The 26311-nt window shown below is 41.4% G+C and overlaps 1 protein-coding gene across 4 annotated transcripts; it reads left to right on the forward strand.

The window, feature by feature from the left end:
• The first annotated feature begins 476 nt into the window (after nucleotides 1-476).
• On the forward strand, nucleotides 477-25824 carry HSF2 (heat shock transcription factor 2). Of its 4 annotated transcripts, none has more exons than XM_070733439.1 (13): nucleotides 477-892; nucleotides 7820-7928; nucleotides 10187-10314; nucleotides 10503-10627; nucleotides 10861-10936; nucleotides 12194-12255; nucleotides 12345-12429; nucleotides 21064-21224; nucleotides 21832-22095; nucleotides 22653-22758; nucleotides 22993-23046; nucleotides 24849-24933; nucleotides 25136-25824. In XM_070733439.1, exons 1-13 carry the CDS (start codon nucleotides 740-742, stop codon nucleotides 25414-25416), a joined length of 1689 nt encoding a protein of 562 aa, XP_070589540.1. In that variant the 5' UTR covers nucleotides 477-739; the 3' UTR covers nucleotides 25417-25824. The 4 variants fall into 4 exon arrangements, with proteins under 4 accessions (XP_070589540.1, XP_070589541.1, XP_070589542.1 ...); XM_070733441.1 differs by having other exon boundaries at nucleotides 885-1079; XM_070733440.1 differs by lacking the exon at nucleotides 22993-23046 and having other exon boundaries at nucleotides 553-892.
• The last annotated feature ends 487 nt before the right edge of the window (nucleotides 25825-26311 follow it).

Consider the following 26311-nt stretch of genomic DNA (forward strand, 5'->3'; position numbering starts at 1 on the left):
TAAAAGGCTCTGCAACACGAACATAACTGCTATACCAGATAAGGAAACGGCTCTTATAAAGTACATGAGTTCCCTAGGAATAAACATAAATATTTCACTGCAGATACTTCACTCCTAATTGAGTTTTACAGACAAAGGCTGAGTCGGTCCAATTTAGTTCCTGCGGATTAAAGGAGTATAGGACTGGACATGTAAACAGAGGAACAGCCGAGTGAAAGTTAATCTTCAATTAAGCGCCGCTGTGTTTTCTCCAAGGCTGCTGTGCCTCTGTTGCCATGGTAACTTTCGCTCAGCAAGCACCAGCAATACGCAAATTCCCTCCTCCCTTCCCTTGACGCGCGGGGCGCTTTCATTCTTATTAGGCGAACGCTTCTCTCACTGGCTGCCTCGGGTGACTCTTTTGCATTCCAGTCGGTGGAAATTTCCGCGTCCCGTCGCGCCAAGCCAATGGCGAGCCCGCGAGCCCCTCGTCCAATGGCAGCCGAGGCTCCTGGCTGTTGTGGTTCGCGAGGGCCGCGCACGTGGTCCCGTTAGGTAAAAAAAAAAAAAGCAGGGTTAACGAAGCGGCTCCCGGCCTCGCGCTCGCGCGCGCGCGTGTGTGTCTCGCGAGCCTGCGCAGGCGCGCCAGTTCAAGGAACGATCGGCGCTGCCGCCGCCGCCGCCGCTATCTCCGTGAGGAAGAAGGACAGCGGTCCGGATTGCCTCCTTTCTTGTGCCCCCCCCCTTCCGCCGAGCCACCATGAAGCAGCAACAGCAGCCGGTTATGGCGGCGGCCAGTACGGGCGCCGCCGCTGCTGCTGCCGCCGCTGCCACAACAGTCCCGGCTTTTCTAAGTAAACTTTGGGCTCTGGTGGGCGACGCGCCCAGTAACCAGCTCATCACTTGGAGCCAGGTAGGCGTTCTTGAGAGAGGCCTTGTGGCGGGATGGGGGGGGGACGGGACACGGGCTTTTCCTCCCCCTCCTTGCAGCCTTGCTTTCGCGGTCTGGCTCCCTCTCTTCTGTACGCCGCCCCCCCCCCCCCGGGCGGGACAACAGGCCCGGCAGAAGGCGGTGTGCGAGGAAGGGGGTGTGATCCGGCGTGAGTCACGTTTTCTTTTCCCTCAATGGACGGTTTCTCTCGAGATCACCGATGGGCCTCGGGTCCTGTCACATCCTGCCTCCCGGTATCGGTTGTTTTCCCGGCCCCGCGTCGAGTCCGCCCGCCCACCCCTCGTCCTTACCGGGAACGAGGCCTTCGGGAGGCCTCAACTATCACGTGGCGGATTCCAAGGCCGCCAAGGGATCCACCGAGTGGGGAAAGCCTCATTGCAGAAGGGCCTGGACCGGGGCGGGGTAGTCACGTCTCTGGGGTGTGTGCAGAACTGGAGAGATCCCTTGGTGCCGTTAGTGAGGGAACCCTGAAATATGCCCGGTTATGCCTGGGTAAGGAAGGTGATAGTTGTTTAACTAGCCGAGCATCCCTCTTGACATCTCTGTTCGAAATCAAGCTGTTCCTGCGCCTGAGGCAATGTGCACGGAAAAATCTCAACTTTATGGATATGGTGCTTCCTGATAAGTGTTTAATTTTGGACACAAAAGAGGATGTTCAAATGCTCTCCGCAATTTAATGTTCATACTGACTCTCTGTGCCCCAATCTCTGACTGAGCTACTTATTTGAAATGGCTGCCTGACACCTGAGGTAAATAATGAACTCAAAAATGAAAGCCACACAACCAGCTGGGCTTGCTGGTTCTTTAGGCTAGTCCCAGAATGCAGTAATTGGTCTATTTCCCTGTGGTTGGCCACAAACTTTGGAATGTGTCTCTGGTAATTGGAAGAACTCACTTTTATTATTAGGCTGTCAACAAATTGGATGCAATTCTTCATTTTCCATAAATCTCTTCAGGATGTCTCAGATTATTATTTATTATTATTAATAATAATTTCTATGCCGCCTCTCTCCGAAGACTCGGGACAGCATAGAAATATGTTATTTTTTCTTATTCAGCAAGTCAAGTTTCGCATTTTATTTGAGAGTTTTCTGAATGTATTTGCTTCAAGGTTTTTGCAAGAAAAATATGGGGTGGTTTGTTTGTTTGTTTTTTTAAAAAGTTTATTTTTAACTTTTCCACATATGCATGAACAAATATGAGCCAGTGTGGCACAGTGGGTAGAGTGCAGTACTGCAGGCCACTAAAGCTGACTGCTAGATCTGCAGGTCAGCAGTTCAAATCTCATCACCGGCTCAAGGTTGACTCAGCCTTCCATCCTTCCGAGGTGGGTAAAATGAGGACCTGGATTGTGGGGGCAATATGCTGGCTCTGTTAAAAAGTACTATTGCTAACTTGTTGTAAGTCGCCTTGAGTCTAAGGAGAAGGGTGGCATTAAAAAAAATTGAATAAATAAATAAATAAACCATAACATCTTACCAAGTGTTAACATACATTGCTTTTACATTATTGTCTATAAAATTAACATAATATACAGACATAAAGAAGTATGTATACAGTTGCTCCTCTGTTTTCCCCATACCATATAACAACACTCCCTTCTCCCTCTCTACCTCCCTCCCTTTCTCTCCCTTTTCTCTTTCTCTTTCCTCTCACCCCTACTTCCATATCCCTTCCTCTCCTCCTTCTCCCCTTTCTCAACTTCTCCTTATCCCTTTCTTCTCCTTCTAACCTCCCTATCTCCTTCCTTCCCCTCTCTTTCACTCTTCCTCCTTCTAATTTTTCTCCAGAGTGCATCCATTCACATATATTTTAGGAGTAACATCCAAGCAACTCATCTCCCTATGCTTCCAACATCTAAATTAATAATAATGTTAGTTCTGTTCTATGTTAATACTTCTATAAGTCTAATCATTTTAGGTATATATTTATGCAAATATAGTGCAAGCTCCAACAATCAAATGCAATGTTGCCTAGGTCTCTTAACTTATCACCTTCCTTCCCATTCAGTTGATATTAACTAACTTCTAACCATATTCATTTTCCATCCAATCATAAAATTTTCCCCAAATCTTATAATACTCTGACTCTTCATCTTTAATTATCATTGTTAATTATTCAATATTCAATGCACAATTCAATATTTTCCTAAGCACCTCTACCTCTGAAGGAGCTATCAATGTTTTCCAATTCTGTGCAAACACGATTTTAACTGCTGTAATTATATGAATAATCAAATATATTTTTTCTTTATTATATTTCTATGGTAAAATACCCAACAAGGATATTTCCGACCTTAATTCTGTACATTGTCATAACTTCTTTTCTATCCATGTTTGAATTAAAAATATGTTTGAGGGTTTGTCCTTGTAATTAAGCAGGAAGTGGCATTTGTGCTCCATATTCTTCTGCATTTTTTAAACTGGAGCCCACCATTGATTGGTGGTAACTGTATTGACTGCATATTCAGAAAGATCCACTAATTAAATACTTGCTGGAAGATAAAATTTTAAAATTTATTCTTGGTAGCTAATTTTTTATAGAAGTAGGAAGCAATTTACTAAAGGAGTGTTGTTTAGAATAGTACTTATGTCATTGTTGTGTTGTGTTATATTTGTGTATTATTTTCATGATCTTATCTGTTCTTTTTATTGTTAACTACCTTAGCTCTGATCTGTTGACTGTTCATATTTAAATAGATTCCGAAATTATCAGGAATATCAGCAGAAGGGTACTATTTTGCTTTATTCTAGTACAAGGATAGGCAAAATTGACTTTTCTATGACATGTGGACTTCAGCTACCAGAATTCCTAAGCTAGCATGATTGGCTCAGGAATTCTGGTAGTTGAAGTCCAGAAGTCATAGAAGAAGTTAACTTTGCCTACCCCTGTTCTAGCAAGAGTAAATGTAAATTCATACATTTTCTTACTCTAAATAAAATATGGTCAAATATAGTAATTTCAGTCCCATAAATTACAGTGATACCACGTCTTACGAACTTAATTGGTTCCGGGACAAGGTTTGTAGGGTGAAAAGTTTGTAAGACAAAACAATGTTTCCCATAGGAATCAATGGAAAAGCGATTAATGCGTGCAAGCCCAAAACTCACCCTTTTACCATAGGAAGCGCCTGTTTTTGCACTGCTGTGATTCCCCTGAGGCTCCCCTCCATGGGAAACCCCACCACCTGGCTTCCATGCTTTTGTGATGCTGCAGAGCAATCCCAGCAGGGGAATCCCAGCAGTGCAAAAACGGGTGCTTCACTGGCAATGGAAGTTCAGAGGTGGGGTTTCCCAGCAAGGGGAGCCTCAGCAAAATTGCAGCATCGCAAAAACATGGAAGTCCTTGAAACCCCACCTCCGGACTTCTGTATTTTTGTGATGCTGCAATTTCGCTGAGGCTCTCCTCGCTGGGAAACCCCACCTCCGGATTTCCGTTGCCAGCGAAGTGCCCGTTTTTTCGCTGCTGGGATTCCCCTGCAGCATCGCAAAAACACAGAAGTCCAGAGGTGGTGTTTCCCATGGAGGGGAGCCTCAGGGGAATCCCAGCAGCGCAAAAACGGGCGCTTCGCTGACAACAGAAGTCCGGAGGTAGGGCATCCAAGTGGTGGCAGCTTGGGTTTGTAAGGTGAAAATAGTTTGGAGAAGAGGCAAAAAAATCTTAAGCCCCGGGTTTATATCTCGAAAAGTTTTTATGATGAGGTATCACTGTATAATGGAAAGAAATACACAAGCAAATCTAACTAGAGTTTAGTTATTAATTGATGGTAGGTAGTCATTGCTTTTCTGTTTGTTACAATTTGAGGTAATAATACTACCACTTACATATTACTAACTGGATGACTTCATCAGCTCCAAGTGGAAAAAGTCCTTTGTATAATATCAGTAGTTTCAAATGTCATTGATGGCTTATTTCAGTAGACTTCCCTGTAAATATTAGAGTATTTTGAGCAAATGAATGTCCTTGGTCTTGAGTCTGATTTAATACATGGAAATAGGGCAAATATAGCCCTCCATAGCTGCTCCATAGATCAGTATTTGGTTTCAAAATATTACAGAGAATACACTGTAACAGTTAAGTTACTCTTTTATTCTGAGGAAATTGCTTGCAAAAGAATTCTTAGAAACTAAGGGTGAAAGAATTTACAACCACATCTGTTCTTGTGCTAAATACTTATATTTGGAGATGAAGAGATGCTGTAATTGTAAAAAATCTGTTTCCTTGTTATGACTTCAAAGGGTTTTTTTTCAGAAAAATATAATATTAGAAAAAAATTATGAAGTTATACTACTTTCTATATCTGCTGGCATAGGGAATAGTATTTTTTTTATTACTTTTAAGATTATTTTTGATTCTGTACAGGTTGCAATAGAGGAATTGGAAACCAGGGCGATCAATTTTCATACATACTCTTTGGATGACTAAAGGAAACATTGAGCAGATCCTAGGAAACATTCATAGTTTACATTGTATTTATGCCATGTCCACTTGCATCTGCCTTTTTATTTTTAGCATATGATAAGTTGGGTATTTAATTGTTGTTCTTTATTCTAATGTTTAATTTTGGATCAATCACTAGCAGGTAAAATAGGCTATTAGATCATCTTAATGATATAAAAATAGGTCTATAAATTCTAGTCTTCTAGAATATAATTGTTTCTAAATCCCCTTTGCTGGTAGATCCCATGATACACTGGCATATTAAATCTATATCAGCGTGATTTTATGTTGATGCTATTAGTAAGCAGCTATCATACACTGGAAAGGCATCTCTGGTTTAAAAGTAAAATAATCATCTTGTCACATGTCTGAAGGGGATAGAGTAATATTGTTATTTTTTTATAAAGGCAGAATGATAGGCAGGCTATCTGTTACTATTAATGTTGATTCCTTTTGCAACCATTGTCATGTGTTTGATTTTGTTACTGGGGCTATTAAGGACCACAACCGTTTCTTTTTAATTAATTTTTTTATTGATTTTAAAATATAAAAAATATAAAATACACACAAAACATACAACGAGTGCTCAGTGATTGTTGCCCACCACCAGACAAACATTCACACCCCACCACCAAATTGGGGGTGTTTCTTATGTATACCATTTTAACTCAAGAGCAATATATCTATTTACATATTATAAAGTGATTCCAATTTATTCCTTGTAGCTTGGTCTTGGATTCTACTAACCATATATTGTCTTGCCAAACCACAACTGTATTTAGGATTAATCTCCCCAAAATATATAATTTAGAGACATAACCAAAAAAATCTCAAGTTCAAATACTAACTTAATTTGGGAAGGCCATAATGTTTGGTTTGTTATTTGAATTAAATGCATAATATAGCAGTTACTATATGTTATAAGCCTCTTACAAGAATTTAATATACAGACAGTCCTCAACCTATGACCATTCATTTAATATCAGTACAGAATTATAACAGCTTTGGAAATTATTCTTTATAGCCTGTAAAGCACTTCAGCCATCACAAAATATTGCACCACTGTGCCTGCGGTCACAGGTTCACAGTCTGGTATTTGGCAATCTATTCGCACTTATAAGCGTACTGCCAAAAAACCGATGCCCATGATTAAAGTGATAGCTGTTTGCAATCTTTGCCAACTTATCAAGAAAATCAGAGGGGAAGCTGGCAGGGAAAGTTGCAAGCTGCTGCTTTCTGAAAGAACTGCTTCCTGTCTCTGGAGTGTGGCTGAAAGAGCTGCCTGCTGAGGGGAACTGGACTCCTTTGAAAAGATGCAAAAACAGCTCGAATCCTAAAGGTTTTGTTTCATTTCTGCACCCTGCTGAAAGTGTTCTCTTCTTCCCATTGGTAGTGATGTCCTTTGGCAGGTGCAGAAACAAAGGTCAAATCTTGAATATTTGGGCTGTATTCCTGCATCTTATTGGACAATTTCTTCCTCTGAAGATTTAAGCTGCATTCTTGCACCCTCCTGAAGGAGTTCCCATCTATATGAAGAGATAAGTCAAATTATTTTGGCAGGCAGCTCTTTTAGCCATCCCCAAAGATGAGAAGAAGCTGAAATATAAGCAGAGAATGGAGATGCACTGTGGGAAGGAAAAAAAGGGCAGGGAATCTCAAATGAGTGGAAGCCCATCGCAGAATGTGGGGGAGCATCTCTTCTCAGGGTTCAAATTTCTTAATAGTTTTTGCTACTTATCTCACTAGGCAATTGATATTTCCCCAAAGGAATACGTAAATAAAAAGGAAAAATATCTTTTCTAGCTTATCCCTTTGCCATTACTTTGGCAAAACCATTCTTTGCATTTTTTTACCAAGAATATGTCATAGCAGTAAAACAATAGCAATAGCACTTGGACCTATATACTGTTTCACTGTCCTTTTATAGCCCTCTTTAAGCAGTTTACAGAGTCAGCATATTTTCCCAAAAAATATGACTTCTAATTTCACCAACCTTGGAAGGATAGAAGGTTGAATCAACCTTGAGCCGATAAGGATTGAACTCCTGACAATGAACATTTATTTGGCCTGCAATACTGCATTCTAACCACTGCGCCACCACAGCTCTTAAAAGTATAAAAACGATGCATTTTAGAATCAATCAAATAACCTATAACCACAACAGTCACTTATTTGGCAGTTTTATATGGTCAAGCATAATATTGAACTGTCCTGTAATTTGATCTGAATTACTGTCATTAATGTATTCATGATTTGCCTCTTCAAGATTCTATATTAATCTTGTTCATAATCATTACCATTTTCAGTTTAAAGTTCTTATAATTTTGATGCTAACTATATATTTTTAAATTAGAGGTTATATTTGCATTAAAGAATGCTTTAGTGAGAAGTTAGTTTTTCCTTTTAGGTAGATTCTGATCATAATTGTGTTTGACTTTTTAATTTCAGAATGGCCAGAGTTTCCTAGTATTGGATGAACAACGGTTTGCCAAAGAGATTCTTCCAAAGTACTTCAAGCACAACAACATGGCAAGCTTTGTGAGACAGCTAAATATGTGTGAGAATTTTTTTTCAGTAATGTGTACTATTATATATTTAGGTCTACATTTAAATATAGAACATGTCATACTATTAATCTTGAAATAGGTTCATTTTTGTTTGTTTTATACTAGTACATTCTGTCAATCATTCTGATTCAATTTTGATTATAAACATAAACAATTTTCTAAGGAATATAGTTGCTATATTTTAGGTATTATATTTGCTGAAATTTTCAATGTCCAGTGTTCTGGGTCCTCTAAAACACTAAAAGTTATGAACTTTGTTCATGCTTTGTGTCATTATAGAATAGCTTTAGGATTATGAAAAAAACGTGACTTTTTATAACATGTCCTTAAGCAGCAGTTAGCAGAACTATTCTTTCACAAGTCTATTGAGAATAAAATTCTGATATTGATAGTAAGTATCACCTGGGAAGGTTAGGTTTTGCTCAGTTGTAAATAGGGCCAATTCTCCCAATTTTGGGAAGGAATTCTTGTTTATACATTATGGCTCCAGTTCAACAATGGAAAATGTTTGATACAGTGGAGCGTTCCCATTGGTTGACTTGGAAAGGAGGCAGTTTCTGCTGATTTCCCTCTATTCTTGCAATCTTTTGTACTCTATGGTCCATGAAAGAAACATGCCAGTGCAGTTTTCTTAGAAAAATACAGTGTTATACTATACAGTAGTACCTGTAGATACGAGCTGCTCCACATGCGAGTATTCCAAGATACGAGCCACGAGGGGAGAGAAATTTCTGTCCCAGACCCGAGCTCAAATTCGGGATACGAGCCAAGCGTCCACTAGGTGGCGCAAGAATCCTTGCTTTTGGTTATCTTGGAGGGGAAAAACAAAGTCTAAAGCCATTTGTTCCAGATACGAGTTGTTCGACATACAAGCTCCCTTCTGGAATGAATTAAACTCGTATCTAGCGGTACTACTGTATTAGGATAATACTGTATACAGTGGTCCCTCGATCATCGCGAGGGTTCCGTTCCAGGACCCCAAGCGATGATCGATTTTTCGCGAAGTAGCGGTGCGGAAGTAAAAACACCATCTGCGCATGCGCAGATGGTGTTTTTACTTCCACCGCCGCCCGCCCTTCGCCCGCCCACCCCGTTGCTCGCGCCTGGGGTTTCCCCGCGCGCGTGCCGCCCGCCCGCCCACGCTGTTGCTGGGGCCGCTTCCCAGCTGGGGAGCAGAGCTGGGGTGTCCCCAAGCGCGCGCGCACCGCCCGCCCACCCACGCTGTTGCTGGGGCCGCTTCCCAGCTGGGGAGCGGAGCTGGGGTTTCCCCAAGTGCGCGCGCGTTGCTGGGGCCGCTTCCCAGCTGGGGAGCGGAGCTGGGGTGTCCCCAAGTGCGCGCGCACCGCCCGCCCGCCCATGCTGTTGCTGGGGCCGCTTCCCAGCTGGGGAGCGGAGCTGGGGTTTCCCCAAGCGCGCGCGCGTTGCTGGGGCCGCTTCCCAGCTGGGGAGCGGAGCTGGGGTTTCCCCAAGCGTGCGCGCACCGCCCGCCCGCCCACGCTGTTGCTGGGGCCGCTTCCCAGCTGGGGAGCGGAGCTGGGGTGTCCCCGCGCGTGCCGCCCGCCCGCCCACGCCGTTGCTCGCGCTGCCGCTGGGGTCTTACCGGGGCAAGAGGGGGAAGACCCAGGGAAGCCGCCCAGCTTCCCAGCTGGGGAACTCCACCATCTACGCATGCGTGGCCATAGAAAAAAAGGCACGCATGCGCAGATGGTGGAGTTTACTTCCGGGTTGAAAACTCGCGAAATAGCCCTTTCGCGATGCTCGAGGACGCGAAACTCGAGGGTTCACTGTAATGTATTTGTTAAATATATTTAAAACATATTCCTGTAGCCTAGCACTATTTAAGATATGGTGTTTCTCTTAGTTTTGCTTCCAGATTTAAACTGTCTGGTTCAGATCCAGAAGTTGTGAACTGTACTTTTCTAATATTTTTATACATTTTTATACATTTTTATGCAACTCTCGGATATACAGTTGCCCTGTACTTCCCATAAATACAGCAATATCTGTGAAGCTAGAACAGGAATAAGTGATCACGTAATGCTTTCTGTGTTGATTTTTTGTTTTATATGTCTCTCTGTGTGTGTGTCTTCTGTAGAAATTAAAAGAATGGAGATTAGTGATAATAAAAGATAGTTTTGCATTAGTAAAACTGTTTACACAAGAATTGCAGTTTTGATCATTGTGTAAGTATTGAATGAGGCCTTTGAATATTCCTGTTGATTTTTGCTTTGTGGATATAATTTTTTAGATGGTTTCCGTAAAGTGGTCCATGTGGATTCTGGTATTGTTAAATTGGAAAGAGATGGTCCTGTTGAGTTCCAACATCCCTATTTCAAACAAGGACGGGAAGACTTACTGGAACATATTAAAAGAAAGGTTAGTGAAAAGTGTTATAGATCTTTGAACACCTTTTGCTGAAATTCACCTATATTATATATATCTCATAGGCGTCATTGTATTTGGAATTCATTTCCAAAACAAATTTCACTTTGTTATCACAGTAGACCTATTTCAAGCTATTATCAACTTGTATATTATTATATCTGGAATATTTTTTTTTACAGGTTTCTTCCGCGAAGCCTGAAGAAAATAAAATTCGCCAAGAAGATCTGTCTAAAATTATAAGCAGTGCTCAGAAGGTTCAAAGTAAACAAGAAACCATTGAATCCAGGCTTTCTGCACTTAAGAGGTAAGTCAATGTGATGTAACTTCATTGTTTATCAAAATTGGGGAAATGGCTTTTTAATATTGAACATTTTAACATGAAAATTTCTACTTTAACCTTAAAAATTATATGTCTCATACCAATATAAGAGATTATCTGTATCATATTGATTATTAATATTGTTTTTCAGAATATATTTCTAATGTTCACATGCAAACATTTTAATATTTGCACTAACTATGAATGTCTTAAAACAGAGAAAATGAATCTCTGTGGCAAGAGGTAGCAGAATTGAGAGCAAAACATTTACAGCAGCAGCAAGTTATTCGAAAGGTAATTTTTCTTAGATTCGTGTTCATATATAATCTGTGTGAAAGAAAATGGCTTTAGTGAATTGATAGATTAAATTTTTCTAGACAGCTATTGGAGAGTAAAGAAGTCTCCAAAATCAGAATCTCTAGAATAAATCAAGGCAGCTATGGAATATATGTGGGAAAGTCTTATTACTTCTGCAGAAATCCTTTTATATAATACTTGATCCTTTAGGCTACATTGTAACGTAGGGATTATTTCAAATGCTTTTGTATTGGCTGTCCATCATTGCAAAAACCCTAGATCAAGTTATTAATGCAAGTGCTTTATTTGTGAATTTGATGTTATTAAGAAAATATATAGATAACTTTTTTAGAAACTATAAAGAATATGGAAAAGAAAGTTCCTTACTGGCTCCAAGGGACAAAATATACTTCACCCAGACTATCTGGAGATCTTTCCCAGCAGCCCCATGTACATGTCAAACAACAGGGGCAAGAAGAATCCCTGTAGAAGGTGACAATGGAACATCCATGGAACCAGCCTTTTCTCCCCCATAGCCATTGACTGGAACTGCTTGTTTTGGAAGGAGTGGAGCCACTGTATAACAGTGTCTTGAATCCCCCAACCATAGCAGGCAGTCTAGAAAGTTCCTCAGAGATCATGGAGGATCAAGACAGCTGGTCAAATGTCATCTAAAACAACCAATCCCATTTTGTTTATTTCTAGGATTGCTCAAAAAGATCTGTTAAATATAATCTGTTAAATCTAGAGCAATATTTTCTCAACAACTTTCTTCAAAGGACAAGATTAGAAGCAGGACAATAGCTGCCTAATATTGCTTACTTTAGGGAACGTTTCTTCAGAAGGGAGTGCACCAATATCTCTTTAGAGGTATCAAGGATCCACAGAAGTGTTGATAGTTTCCTGAACCAGCTCTTCTGACATGTTTAAGCCATCTGAGGCATCTAGGAATGATATGGTCTCAAAGCGATAGTGCTCATGCTGTAGAGCACTCTATGTTATCTCAGGCTGAAAGTTGGCATAAATCTTGAAATATAGACTTTTACGCTTGAGAATTTGCTGAAGAGATCCAAATAAATTATTAACTTCTTTTGTTTTTGTGCAACTTAGATAACAATTTGTTCTCTTATGCGCAAGAAACTTAATTTCCAATGTAAATTAGCACATTCTGATAAGTTCAGACTTATTTCAACAGAGGTATATAATTTTGTTTGAAATTAAAATGCAACAAAACATTCTGGTTTTTTTCTGCAGATTGTGCAGTTCATTGTTACTCTCGTTCAGAATAATCAGCTTGTGAGTCTGAAACGCAAACGGTAAGCTTATTTTTGAGCGTTCCAGGGGGAGGGGATTTTTTTTTAATGTAGCCTTTACAACTGCATTAACATATTTTTTTCTGATATAGCCCACTGCTTCTGAATACTAATGGAGCTTCAAAGTCTAACTTATTTCAGCAGATAGTCAAAGACTCATCGGAGAACAAACATCATGTGAGTTAATTTTAAAACATATTTAAAAATAAAAAATTGTCTACCTTCGGGGAACTCCCTTAATATGGATGTTTGAGAACCAGATGAAAAGTAGTTTAAATGAAGTTTTGCTTTATATGAGGAGATTAGTGATTGCAGTTCTAAGTTGAGATTTTTAACAATTTTCACTGTGGCTGTAGACCTACAGATTACAAGTAATCTTCAATTTATAACAGTTCATTTAGTGATCATTTGAAATTGCATCCTCATGGTTATGTGATCAAAATTCAGATACTTGTTAACTGACTCATGCAATGTTTTGGGGCAGTGAGATCATATTTGTGAGCTTCTGACAAGCAAAGTCAACAGGGAAGTCACATCACTCAATAACTATGTATTCTCCACTTGCACTGCTTCGGAGAGTCCAACAATGGGTTATATTTCAGCCTTGCTGGAAGGGACTGAGTTAAAAATTAGCATAAATAACTGGTCCAACCCCTTTGCTGCCCTTTCTGGGTCAGTCTAAAAAACTCAGTCATAGTGAAGGGACACATGAGTTTTTCCTCCTAGGAGTGTTTTTGATTGTATTTATTTAAATCTATTATTAAACTTGCTTAATGATGTTTTTTTCTCTTTTTCTCTCTTTTCATTTCAGGTACATCGAATCTACAGACGTTCCTTAAGATCAGGCACCCTGCTCTGTGGAGTATTGCCTGCACCTTATACCCCAGGTCGGAGCCTCTTCCCTGCGCGGGTACTGCTCCTAGGACCGGGAGTCGCCGACGGAGGGGGTCCCCGGCCTGCGCGGCCATACCCCGCAAAGGCGACCAACGTGGCTTACCGCTTGGACAGAAGAGAGGAAAAGCCGCGGCTTTGAAATTCCCACCAAGATCCGAGCTCACGGAGCCGGAGAGCGGAGTTTGCGAGCCGGCCCGCCAGCAGACGGCCCACGAGGTCGCGGATCGCGCCGGAGTGCTTGGGAGGCTGAATCCAGCGGAGGGAAAGCCTCAACCAGGAGCGGCAAGAGGGTTTCCTAGTAAGCCGCCATCTTGGGTGTCTTCATGGAGGGTCAGACTGCCGTCCGCCATCTTGGATGAGTGATTGACAGCCTCAGACACCAATGAGTGCAAGGCCAGCCCAAACTTCCTGTTAGAACCCAGGAAAGGGCGGTATTCAAGTTGCGGTGGCCATTTTGGCGTGAGTCAGCTCCTCTAAAAACACGCAGGAGCCTTTACCGTTACTTATAGTGGGAGACTATTTCTCAGAGATAATGGATGAAGTACCTCAACAAGGGTCTACAGAAGCCCCAGCCAAGGCTAAAGAGAAGTCCCACACCTCTAAAAGTAAATCTAAGAGCACTCAATCTTCCTCTGCCTTAAAAGAAGCAGAAAGACGGATTAAAGCGCTAGAGGATCAACTGGAGGCGCAGAGACAAGCCCCAGGGCCTCAGCTTCATGCAACTGCAACTCCAGGTCAGTTGGCGAGTTCAATAATGGGGGCCACATCCCCGAGACTCCCAGAGGGGATGGGGACAGCCACTGACAACGACTGGTCACCCGATAGATTTGGGGGCTCAGCACAGGTGGCAGAGGCACCAAGGCCTGAATTCGCCATGCCTTCAACTTCCTGGCACATGGCACCACCTCCACCCCCATCAGCCACATTCACCCCGACGGCAGCAGGGCTCCGATCCTCCCCGGACACTTGGCAACGCATGCCCCCAGCACTGCAGGACATGATTGCCTCTGCGTACTCGCACGGTATAGCAGCTGGGGTTCAGCAATACACTTCAGTCGCTGCTCCCCTACCTTCTCCTCAACCTACACCTGTGGGGCATAGGAACATATGGGCAGCACCAGCCCCTGCTTCCCCTGCTCACGATTCATTCCAGGAGGAGGCGATTTTTAGAGGGGATTCAGAGCCGGAGGATGGTCTATCGGAGGACGAGTATGCACCTCCAGAACCACCAACATATGCAGGCCTTTTCAGGCCATCCATCTTTAGAGTCCTTCTCAATAAGGCAAAGATGACAGTGGCCCTGGGCACAGCTGATAAGACTTCAGACCCAGCCATCGCCCCCCAACCTGCTACTAGGGTGCTGACAGAACAGCAGAAGGATGCAGACTTCATCCCTGCCCCCCAGTTATTCCTAGACAACATTAAAAGTCCGTGGCAATACCCCGCAGGAGCTCTGGGGCCAACAGCCTCTGAGCGTAAATTCTACGCGTTTGATCCAGAACTTGAAAAATTACTGGACTTTCCATCCATAGACGCTCCAGTAGCGGCCCTGGTGTCCCATGCACTCGTTCCTTCCGAGATGGCAGAGGGTCTGAAACCCGAGGATCGAAGGGCGGAAGGGCTAATCAAGAAATCTCATCAGATGTCTGCATGGGCCCTTAAAGCAGCCTCAGCTGCTTCTTTTTTTAATAGAGCCTCAGTCATATGGCTCCAAGAAATGCTCGCGAAGCTGGGCCCTGAGGAGGGCCGCTTGAGACAAGACCTGAACAAATTGCTTGCTGCAGCGGAATTCTCTGCGGACGCCACTCTCTCAGCATCGCGGTTCTCCTCACGAGCCTTAGCAACAAATCAGTCATCTCGCCGCTTACTCTGGCTCCGCACGTGGCAGGCAGACGCCAAGTCCAAGTGGCGCCTTGCCTTGGCCCCCTTCGATGGGACCAAGCTCTTTGGAGAGTCTCTAGATAACGTCCTCATAGAGGATAAAGATAAGAAGAAGGTCTTGCCCAGGACCTATAGACGTCAGGACAGACGTACGACCCCCTATTTCAGATGCCAACCCTTTCGGGCGGAGACTTCCTCGGCCACACCCCAAGCCGGAAGGTCGTATACCCAGGGGTCCTTCTCTCAGACCTCCTACAGAACAGACAGAAATAACTTCGGAGACAGGAACAGACAGTTCCAGCAGTCCAGGAGATCTTTCAGAGGCTCCAACAGGGGAGGCTATCGTAAGAACAAATGACTCCACAACCATAGGAGGACGGCTACAGCATTTCACCGCCTCCTGGGAGTCTATATCGGCAGACACTTGGGCTATAGCCACAATAGCTCAGGGCCTCACTATAGACTTTCTTCAAACACCTCCAAGCCGATTCCTACAGTGTCCAGTCATCCTCAACTCCCACAAGCGCAACCTTCTGCACAACGAGGTCTACCACCTGTTGGACATAGGTGCCATAGAAAGGGTCCCCATACATCAGGAGGGACGGGGGTACTATTCCATAGTATTCATCGTACCCAAGGCCTCGGGCGGTTGTCGCCTCATACTCAACTTAAAACAATTGAACCTCTACATCAGATACCGCAGGTTCAAAATGCATTCATTAAGGACAATACTAGCAGCAATCCGTCAGAGGGACTGGCTGACGTCCATAGACCTAAAAGAGGCATACTTGCATGTCCCGGTCCATCCGGATTACAGGAAATACCTTCGCTTTTGTTTCGAGGACCAGCATTTTCAGTACAGGGCCATGTCCTTTGGCCTTTCATCGGCCCCCAGAACGTTTACAAAACTACTGGACATTCTCACCGCAGATCTCAGGACCCATCCACTACGCCTTATGGCGTATTTGGACGACATCATTATACTATCCAGCTGCCCCAACAGGGCACAACAGGACCTGACGGAAACCATAAGGACATTAGAGACCCTGGGCTTCTCTGTCAATTACCAGAAAAGTCATCTTACCCCAACCAGGTTTTTGCCACACCTGGGCACCTACATAGATACCGTGACAGGCATGGTCTTCCTGTCAAAAGAACGTCAGACCAAGGTGCGAACCTTAGTTACAGATCTGCAGAGAAACAGAACAGTACCACTGTCATTCCTGTCCCAGTTACTGGGAGTATTCATATCGTGCATAGACATTGTGCCTTGGGCCAGGCTCCATGCCAGGCCCTTACAGTGGTTCCTCATTCCCTTTCAAAGGAACCGAACCAGCCATTCCTCGAGAAACGTGACAATATCATCAGAGGTGCGCCGCTCACTTCCATGGTGGAAATCAGCAGCTCTTCTGCAGGGGTCTCCCTTCCTGTCACAACAGGAGATCACCATAACAACCGATGCAAGTCTCTCAGGCTGAGGCGCTCACTCCGGTGCGAGAGTAGCCCAAGGACTGTGGAGTTCAGCGGAACTGGCACTTCCAAACATCAACTTTCTGGAGCTCAGAGCGGTCCACCTGGCACTACACCATTTCGAATCTCAGGTGAGGGGACAGCATGTGCTAATCCTCACGGACAACGTGGCGACCAGGGCTCACATCAACCATCAAGGGGGCACGAGGTCCGGTTGCCTCATGCGAGAATCACAGGCTCTATTCAGGTGGGCAGAACACCATCTTGCATCCCTGAGGGCGGAACATATATCGGGCATCTCGAACGTTCAGGCGGATTGGCTCAGCCGGACAACCATCGATCCAGCGGAATGGAGTCTGGATGTCCATCTGTTCCAGGAGATTATGCTCAGATACGGGAGACCGGAGGTAGACTTATTTGCTACCCACCTGAACAATCAGTTACCCAGGTTCTTCTCCCGATTCCCCACGCCGGGAGCAGAACAGGTAAATGCTCTAAGCTGCCCGTGGCCGGAGGGGCTACTGTATGCCTTCCCCCCGGTATGCCTAATCCCGAGGGTGGTAAGCAAGTTCCTCCAAGAACAAGCAGAGATACTCTTGGTGGCTCCTTACTGGCCCAGGCGGCCGTGGTTCGCAGACCTGATGGATCTGTCCATCTCCCCGCCGTGGAGGATTCTGCATCGCAAGGTCGCCCTGACGCAGGGATCTGTGTTCCATCCGGAGCCCCAATGGTGGAGGCTTGCCGTGTGGCACTTGAGGGGGAGAGACTAAGGAGAGAAATGGTACCAGACAGAGTAATTAACACCATCCAGGCATCGCGTCACCCATCTACGACTAGAATTTACCAAGCAACCTGGAAAGCTTATTGCACCTTCTGCAGAGCTCAGGACCGAGATCCTCAATCACCTTCGGTGGTTCAGATCCTAGAATTCTTGCAGAAGGGTCTAGACGAGGGATTGGCACCCAATACCCTTCGTAGACAAGTGGCAGCTATAGCCACTATCCTGAAAATGGACTTTTCCAGACCTATTTCACAACATCCTTGGATTCGAGACTTCATCAGAGGAGCAGCGAACATCCGACCTCCACCAGTACGCCGCTTCCCAACATGGGACTTGCCACTGGTGTTGCAGGCCCTCACGGAACCACCCTTTGAACCTCTGCGTGAGATACCGCTACGGCTTTTATCCCTTAAAACAGCATTTCTCACAGCAATCACGTCGTCAAGAAGGGTCTCCAAGTTGACAGCTTTATCGGTCAGACCAGACTTATGTGTGTTCCATACGGACAGAGTGGTCTTAAGATTGGACCCTTCATTCTTACCAAAAGTAAACACGGTCTTTCATAGGTCCCAAGACATTGTTCTACCAGACTTTTGCACGCATGGGTCTCACCCGCTGGAACTCCGGTGGCATAAGCTGGATGTAAGGCGGGCCATCAAGATTTACATCAGAAGGATTAGTACCTTTCGAAGAACAGAATCATTATTTGTTTCCTATTTTCCAGCATCCATGGGAAACAAAATATCGGCAAAGACTATTAGCTGTTGGATCCGTTCATGCATCATCATTGCATATAAGTCTCGGCACACACCTATACCTGGGGGCATCACTGCCCACTTCACGAGAAGTGCGGCCACTTCAGCAGCCTGGGCGACCCAGGCACCTATTAAGGACATTTGTCGGGCAGCAACCTGGGCAGCCCCCAACACCTTCATCAAACACTATCGTTTAGATAAATACGCTTCTACGGAAGCAGCCTTTGGGCGCAGAGTTTTGCAGACAGTATGCAAGGAGACTGCGTCCCTGGTCCAGTCATAGTTCTTGTCCCCCCCCCCTAATTGGTCAAGCTTGGGTATATCCCATTGTTGGACTCTCCGAAGCAGTGCAAGTGGAGAAGAACCGTTGCACTTACCTGAACGGTCTTCTCGCTGCACTGCAAGGAGAGTCCAAACCCACCCGGTAGTTGTACCAGGGACACAGGGTTAGTTGATAGTTGGTTTATAGTTCAGTTAATCTGGTTAATAAATGTTTTTGGTTTACTATCACTATGACTTCGTTTTATTTTAAGACTGACCCAGAAAGGGCAGCAAAGGGGTTGGACCAGTTATTTATGCTAATTTTTAACTCAGTCCCTTCCAGCAAGGCTGAAATATAACCCATTGTTGGACTCTCCTTGCAGTGCAGCGAGAAGACCGTTCAGGTAAGTGCAACGGTTCTTTTAACAACTGCAGTGATTCATTTAACAAATGTGGCAGGGAAGGTGGCAAGATAGGGCAAACCTCACTTAACAAATCATTCACTTAGCAACAGAAATTTTGGACTCAGTTGTAGCTGTAAGTCAAGGACTGCCTGTACTGCAGAATCAAAGTTGTGCAACTGCAAGTCTCTTTGCACAGATGTACTTTTTCTATCCTCATATTCTACATTCTTCCTTAAGTCAGCCCTTAAACTTTGAGCGGGTCCTTAAGTGTTTTTCAAGATGCAGGAAATAGAGGGCATCACCATCCCATCATTTGATCAATAAAACAGTTTCCACTGGAATAAACTTGCCTATATTCCACCATTGCATTTCTTTTCTGTAACCATTCCATTTTTTAGTAAACATGGCTCGGCCATGTTTGTGTCTATTTTTTTTTTAAGAGAATAACATATATTTCCTGTTGATTATAGCAATTCTCCTTCAGTTATAATGATTTCAATTACAAAGACATTAAATAATGGTTTATATTAAGCCAAAGTGTACAATGCAGTGCAAATGGTTGAGTTCCACTAGAAAGAAAATTACAGAGTTTGTGAGGTTAATTATTCTTGTATTCATGGCATATTTCCATTTCTGTAACTAAGATTTTTAATTTCTTTGTAGGTTGCATAGTATCCTTAAATTCTTTGGTTAAAAATTATTTTTTTGTAGTTTTAAACTACAAAAAGGCAGTTTTATATCTATAAAATGTCTAGTGAAATGTCAGTTAAATTCCAGTAATCCAAACTGCACCATCTTTACAAAATGGAGTTATTGATAAACTTTAATTAATGTTGATGATTCCAGCATATATCTTCAGGTCAAAAAGCAAAAAACTCAGAAGATCCTCTTAAATTAATGGCTTAGCATATTAACAGACTGAAGCCCTATTTTAACCCTGTACTGGAATCCTACTCTTAAAGAGTTTTGTAATTAATGTCATTCAGATGTAATAAAAGAATCAACACTGCTTCTTATACAGTGACTTGTAAATAGGATTGCAGCTGGATGATGGAAGAGATAAAGAGATAAAAGACAGAATTATGCCATGAAAGCTTAAATTGATGTCTCCAGGACAGAAGAGAGAACTACTAATAAGCACCATTTGAATAATGAAATATTCTTCATTGATGGCTGAGATTAGGTCAATATATTAATTTCTTTCTCCTAAACTGAGTAAGACCCTCAATAGAGGTAATCTTAACTTGCACCAAAGAGCCCAAAATAAGTGAGTTTTGCCCCACTTTGTGAGCTTTCTTACCACTGCAGTTGTTAAGTTAGTAACACAGTTGTTGTGAATCTGGTTTCCCCATTGACTTTGCTTATCAAAAGGTTGTTTGTTTGTTTGTTTGTTTGTTTGACTTTTATGCCGTCCCTCTCCAAGGACTCGGGGCGGCTCACAACATATAAAAACAATACAACATTGTAATCCTATTAATTTAAAAATAATTAATCTAAAACCCCAATAATATTTATTGGTTAAATCAACCATTGGTTAGGGTAGAAACTGGGATTTTACTTATATTATCTTAGTGCAAGGTGCCACTATCACAACAGATTAAAACAATTGTACGCTAATGAACAGAGATATTTTGTGTCAATGCTAGAACAGGAAAAAAATGACCCTAGGACACTGTAATTGTGATAAATATGAGTCAGTTGCCAAGTGTATGAAATCTGATCAAGTGACCATAGGGATGCTCAACGATGCTAAGTATGAAAAATGATCATGTCACTTTTTTCAGTTATTGTAACTAAGCAATCACTAAGTTGAGAATTGCCTGTACAGTGGTACTTCTACTTATGAACTTAATTTGTTCTGTGACCAGATTCTTAAGTAGAAAAGTTTGTAAGAGGAAGCAATTTTTCCCATAGGAATCAATGTAAAAGCAAATAATGTGTGCAATTGGGGAAACCACAGGGAGGGTGGAGGCCCTGTTTCCTCCCAGGAGATTCCTAGAGAGGCCCACAGAGGCTTCTCCCTGCCTTTTCCAGTTACAGTTTCAGAGGCTCAGCTTTGTAAGTGGAAAATGGTTCTTGAGAAGAGGCAAAAAAAATCTTGAACAGCCGATTCTTATCTAGCAAAGTTCATAAGTAGAGGCGTTTGTAGGTAGAGGTACCACTGTGCTACTTTTAGTTAAGATATTCTTAAATTACTTAAGAATGATTATGTTAGAAATCATATTTTAATTGCATAAATATGGAATTAAATAATTTGTAAATCCATTTCAAATGCATTTTGAATGTAGCCTTTTTAACAGTTTGTCATTCACTTTGAAGACATTGCTATCCTTATTCCTGTTTTAACTTTATTATGTTATTGCAGCTTGTAAATGGACAGGTTTCACATAGCAGGAGTGATGGTTTAAAGCAAAGAGACCAAATGTCAGATGATATTATCATTTATGACATCACTGATGAAAGTGGGGATGAAGAAAAGACACCTATTACTCCAGAAACCAGTGAAGATACTGTTTCGGATTCAAAGTAAGAAACATGTATACATGTAATTGCAATTTTAGGCAATTCTGCATTGATGCCTGCAGTTTAAATTCTATAGATAAGTTAGCAGAATCCAAATATTTTCATTAAAATAGTGCTTAGATCTGGCAAGATCTGATTTATATTACCATAAGGACTAGTAGCAAATACTGTAACTATAGTAAAACTTAATAACCCTGGCTTGCTTTGCAGAGCTACTTGAAAGCAGCAGTTTTTGGTAGGGAGAGGGGTTTAAAAGAAAAAGTTCTAATGCCTAATAAATGCAGTGTTGCAAATACTTTGTCGATTTAGTGAAATGGATTCTGATTTTTTTTTTTAAAGCCTATGCAAATATACACTAGTTAAATTTTAAAATGCTATATTATTCAGTTTAAGAAAACATGCATGTGGAATGTGTGGGATTCTGCTATGTAAATATCTAGTCTCCCTTCTATTATCTCCCCAAAAATCATGTTGAACTTCTAATTATTCAAAGTACAGAAACAGAAATGCTGGCTGAGCAAAGCTGAGGAAGACAGGTTTCATAATTTTACTACCAATCAAAAAACAAAAGAAAGGCTTTATTTTCCTTAATTTCACATTTGTATTGCAGCTGTAGTACTGACATTGTAATAGTAGAAGATGATAATGAGGATGAATATACACCTATAATTCAAGAAAATACAAAGGCTGAACCAGTTGGTATTTCCTGTGATGAATCGATGAGTCTTTCCTCTGATGGTGCAAACCCATTAATGTCTAGTGCTGTTCAATTAAACAACCAATCGACTTTAACAGCAGAAGATCCAGTGTCAATGATGGATTCTATTCTTAGTGAAAATGGAGTAATTTCACAAAACATCAACCTTCTTGGAAAGTGAGTTGTGCATTACTTTCTTATGTTATTTTTAGTTTTAAAATTTATGCACGTCTTATTTTCCTCTTTTTACCGCACATGTATTTTACATTTCATTACATTATCTGTTTTCCTGTTAGGAACAGGAGAGTCAAATACGCTTACTATAGAATATTGGATTTTGAATTCAGTGGTTTTAGAATAATTGGATGCTTATTTGAATCAACCAACATGTATTCAAAGTCTTTAAATTCCTAAATAAGTAGATTTTTATGTTAAATCAATTTCTATCAATGTGTGTCTCCATTCTTGATAAATATTAAGGATCACTTACAGATGAATTTCAGATAGCCTGGGTGGTTGTATTCAGAACTTTATGTAATTGTATTTATATGCTGCTGTCCTTGGTTTTCATACTTTGTACCAAATGATACTCCTATAGAGAAAAATACTCAAATATTTTTACGTTATATGAAAAAGAAGAGTGTATTTTTCTCGATTTTATTTTAGAAGTCCAAAGTTGCAAGCAGGAAATAAGTTACTGCTCAAATAACTAGAGGATATTCTTTTTTCTTTAGGGTGGAACTCCTGGATTACCTTGAGAGCATTGATTGCAGTTTAGAGGACTTTCAGGCCATGTTGTCAGGACGGCAGTTCAGCATAGATCCAGATCTTTTGGTGGATGTAAATATTTGTTTTAATTTTATAAAAGTACTTTCTCTTTTAAATTATTTCATTAAGGTGCTACATTAATGCCAATTGCAAACTTTAAAGTTTCAGGAAAAAATGGTCAGAGTATTTTTTGAAGAATATTTTTAATGTAGTTATTTTCATAAACAAAACATTGGTGCAGTTTTAAAATAGCCAACTTTGTTATTTAGAATCTCTTTTTAAAATGTAACATTTTGTTTTGTTCAGCTTTTTTCAAGTTCCGTACAGATGAACCCTACAAGTCATATCAGTAGTACAAAAGTAAGTTTTATATTGGCATAGCAATGAAATGTGTTAAAACATCACATGTTCATATTTTTAAAAGTCTGAACTTTAGCAAGTTCTGAATTTTGTTCTATTTTTTGAATTGCCATGCTTTCTAGCATAGCCTCTTTACATGGCTTACTGGTTTCCATGTTCTGTATCTTACCTAGTACATCCTTACAGGAATCTACTACAGTTTCATAGCAGTGCTTTTACAACTATCAAATTAGGGATGTTTGTAAAATGTGGAAATTATTTTGGTTTGAACCTGCATCAAGATGTATTCCAGAAGTTTTGCTAAACAATTCAAGGGGATTCAGTTTGGAAATACTGAAACCTTGGATATGGTTGAGATTTCAAGCTTCAGATGAAACAAAATCTGGATAGGAAAATTGGGCAAAGTTCCTTTCCCTGCACCTTCCCTTAGCTGTTCCCAAGTGTGCACAGCCCACTGGCCTGTGTTTCCCACATCTTTTCAGAATTTTTTTTTTTTTCATTTTTCCTCCCTTCAAGCCACAGCATATTTCAATGACTGATCCATATCTCCTAATCTTTCAATAACTTCCCTTTTCTTCTTGTCTCTCCTCATCTGCCAACATCTTAGCTTTTTCCATCATCAGTCCTCTCACCCATTTCTGCCCATATCAAAACAGCTCCATTTTGTTCCAGGCGTGTATCACGTAATATACCAAATATGTATGTTTTGGTTCAGGACCAAACCTTCCAAAACAAGCTGATCTGTGCACCAAATGCTTTCCACATACTAATGTAAAGTATTTATGTGGTAGGAATAAATTTGTATATTATGGTATTAATGTTCCCAGTCTCATTTGCATATATGTAGAGGAAATACAAATAAAGGTTTCTAAAATTCCAAAAAATTACTTCTTGGTACATGGTAAAATATTAGCTTGTCATTGTGTTTTCCTGAATACTATTGTTTGTTCTGGTGATAGTATCTGATATATTTTTAAATGCTGTTGCAGAATACAGATAGTGCTCTGTTAATTACAGTAACTGGGACTGTAATTTCCATCCCTAAGCAATGCAGTCATAAAACACAATGTCACATGTCATCATTTAGCTTTGGTGGTGCTGGTAATCCCCTTGCCTTCAATAAGTGAGAATCCTGGGCTTTTAAGTAAGGACCTCCTTGCAATTTTCTCCTATCTTCCAACCAAGAAGGCAGTGGCTTGCAAGCAGGGCAGTGTGCAACTAAGTAACTGCTATGCCTAAACGCAAATACAGTTTGGCCGAGAAGTGGGGGGCTGCCACCAGGGGCCAAAGAGCCCACATGCACCCTTACACTGCATTGCCCTCGCCATCCCCAGTTCACTTTTGCTGTCTTCTTCCTCCCTTCACAAGGCAGATGCTGGCTATATGTGAATTCAGGAAGGCTGAATGTGGCCTTAGGAAAAAGGCATCACGTGGCCAGCACCTGCCTCACAAAGGACCAGACCAGCACACCTCATCAGCAGTGAAGGCAGATGGCAAAGATCAGCTGGGAACAGCAGAGCACAGGGAGGGAGGGTAGAAGGATAGAAGTGGTGGGGAGATAGGTGGGCTTGGGGAGATTGAAGCACACCCCAGTTATAAATGCGGGTTGGTTACCAAGCACTTAGATTTTGGTCATGTGATCGCAGAGCCTTTGCAACACCATAACTTCAAGGTCCAGGTGAAAGTACCATTTATCCAGTGACATCTGTATTTTTGGTCAAAGAAAAAGTTATTGCCTGTATTTTACTTTGATAGGCTCTATTCTGTAGTATAACATTTTCTTCACCTCATCTTTTATGCAGGCAGAAACAAAGGGAATTGAAACGTTAAAAAGTAATAATCCACAAGAAGACTCACAAAACGTGCCTAATTCAAATTCTAAAACAGGTGACTGAGTTTTCATACTGTAAAATTATTTGCTTATCCAATTATTTGCTTTTTAAAAAAAAATAAGATGCAACCAATGCATACTGGTAATCTACAGTATACTGAACAAGGGTTTTTTTTTACTTTCATTTGTAAAACTACATAAATGGTATTTCAGTTTGTGTAAAATAATGCCTTTGTTTCGACTCATTTTCTTCTATAGATAAACAGCTCATTCAATATACAGCTTTTCCTCTCCTTGCATTGTTTGATGGAAACCCAAGCACAGCAACAGAGAATACACAAGAAACCACATCATCTGAAGATAAATCAATAGAAGTGGATGAACTCCTCGAAAGTAGTTTGGATCCTCAACCAACCCAAAGTAAACTTGTTCGTCTGGAACCTCTGACAGAAGCAGAAGCCAGTGAAACTACATTATTTTATTTGTGTGAACTTGCTCCTGTGCCAATGGACACCGATATGCCATTGTTGAACAACTAACACAATATGTTTAAGACAAACTATTTATTTAGGTTGTGGCTTTTGGGGGGGAGGGGGGATGTCTATCTTTTGTAAAAAAAAAAATTGTGAAAGCAGCTAATGGATTCTATTGCTTCTACAAAATCAGAGCAGTTTAAATATTTTCGCAAACCATCAACAGTTCACTCATATTAGTTCATTATATTCTAGTGCCGTTGTATTTTGAAGTACCAACTATTTTCTGAATACTTATAATCAGGTGCTCTGTATTAACCAATATGGTATCTCTTGTTCACTTTTGGTCCTAATGTATGAATGATTTTTTTTTTAACTTTTTAATGGAGGTCATAGAGGTCATAGATTTCCAAGTTCTATTCATTACTTTATTTTTACAACCTTGTTTAAATAAAACTGTTAGAGGGACCAGAACGTAATGTGTCACTTAACTTCATGTCTTTTATTTAAGGGGTATATATATTTTAGGGACCTTAGAATACAAAGGAAAGAGATTGGGGAAGGAGAATGACTGGCTTCCAGACTGGGTTAATCTTTTCCACAGAATGGAGTCGTGCGTGAAGATACTGTAATTCTGATTGTGGGGTAGAGGGATCAATCTAGTCTAAAAAAAATAGTTGGATTTTAACCTCAACCATACAAATATCTATTTCCTAATAACTGAAAGCCATTTCTTAGTGGATCATCTTCCCAATTCATTAAAATCCTGTTGCTGGAAAGTTGGAAAAAAGTTTCCAGGTAGGAAATGTTTATCTAAATGTTTAGATGTTTATCTAAACATCTATTTGTAAATGCCAAACTATCTAGGCAGTAGCTTCACTTTGTGTGTGTTTAAACAACTTTAAAGAAGTGGAAACACATAGCTATGAAATATGTGCGTATGAAGGACAATTGAATGAAT

Source organism: Erythrolamprus reginae, chromosome 1 (assembly GCF_031021105.1).
Source record: "Erythrolamprus reginae isolate rEryReg1 chromosome 1, rEryReg1.hap1, whole genome shotgun sequence".
Taxonomy (NCBI): Eukaryota; Metazoa; Chordata; class Lepidosauria; order Squamata; family Dipsadidae; genus Erythrolamprus; species Erythrolamprus reginae.

Coding starts and splice junctions, on each gene's coding strand:
- HSF2 (XM_070733439.1), top strand. CDS start 740: ATGAAGCAGCAACAGCAGCCGGTTATGGCGGCGGCCAGTACGGGCGCC. Junction 10,937..12,193: donor AGCAGCAAGTTATTCGAAAG/GTAATTTTTCTT, acceptor TTTTTTCTGCAG/ATTGTGCAGTTCATTGTTAC. Junction 23,047..24,848: donor GTCATATCAGTAGTACAAAA/GTAAGTTTTATA, acceptor TCTTTTATGCAG/GCAGAAACAAAGGGAATTGA.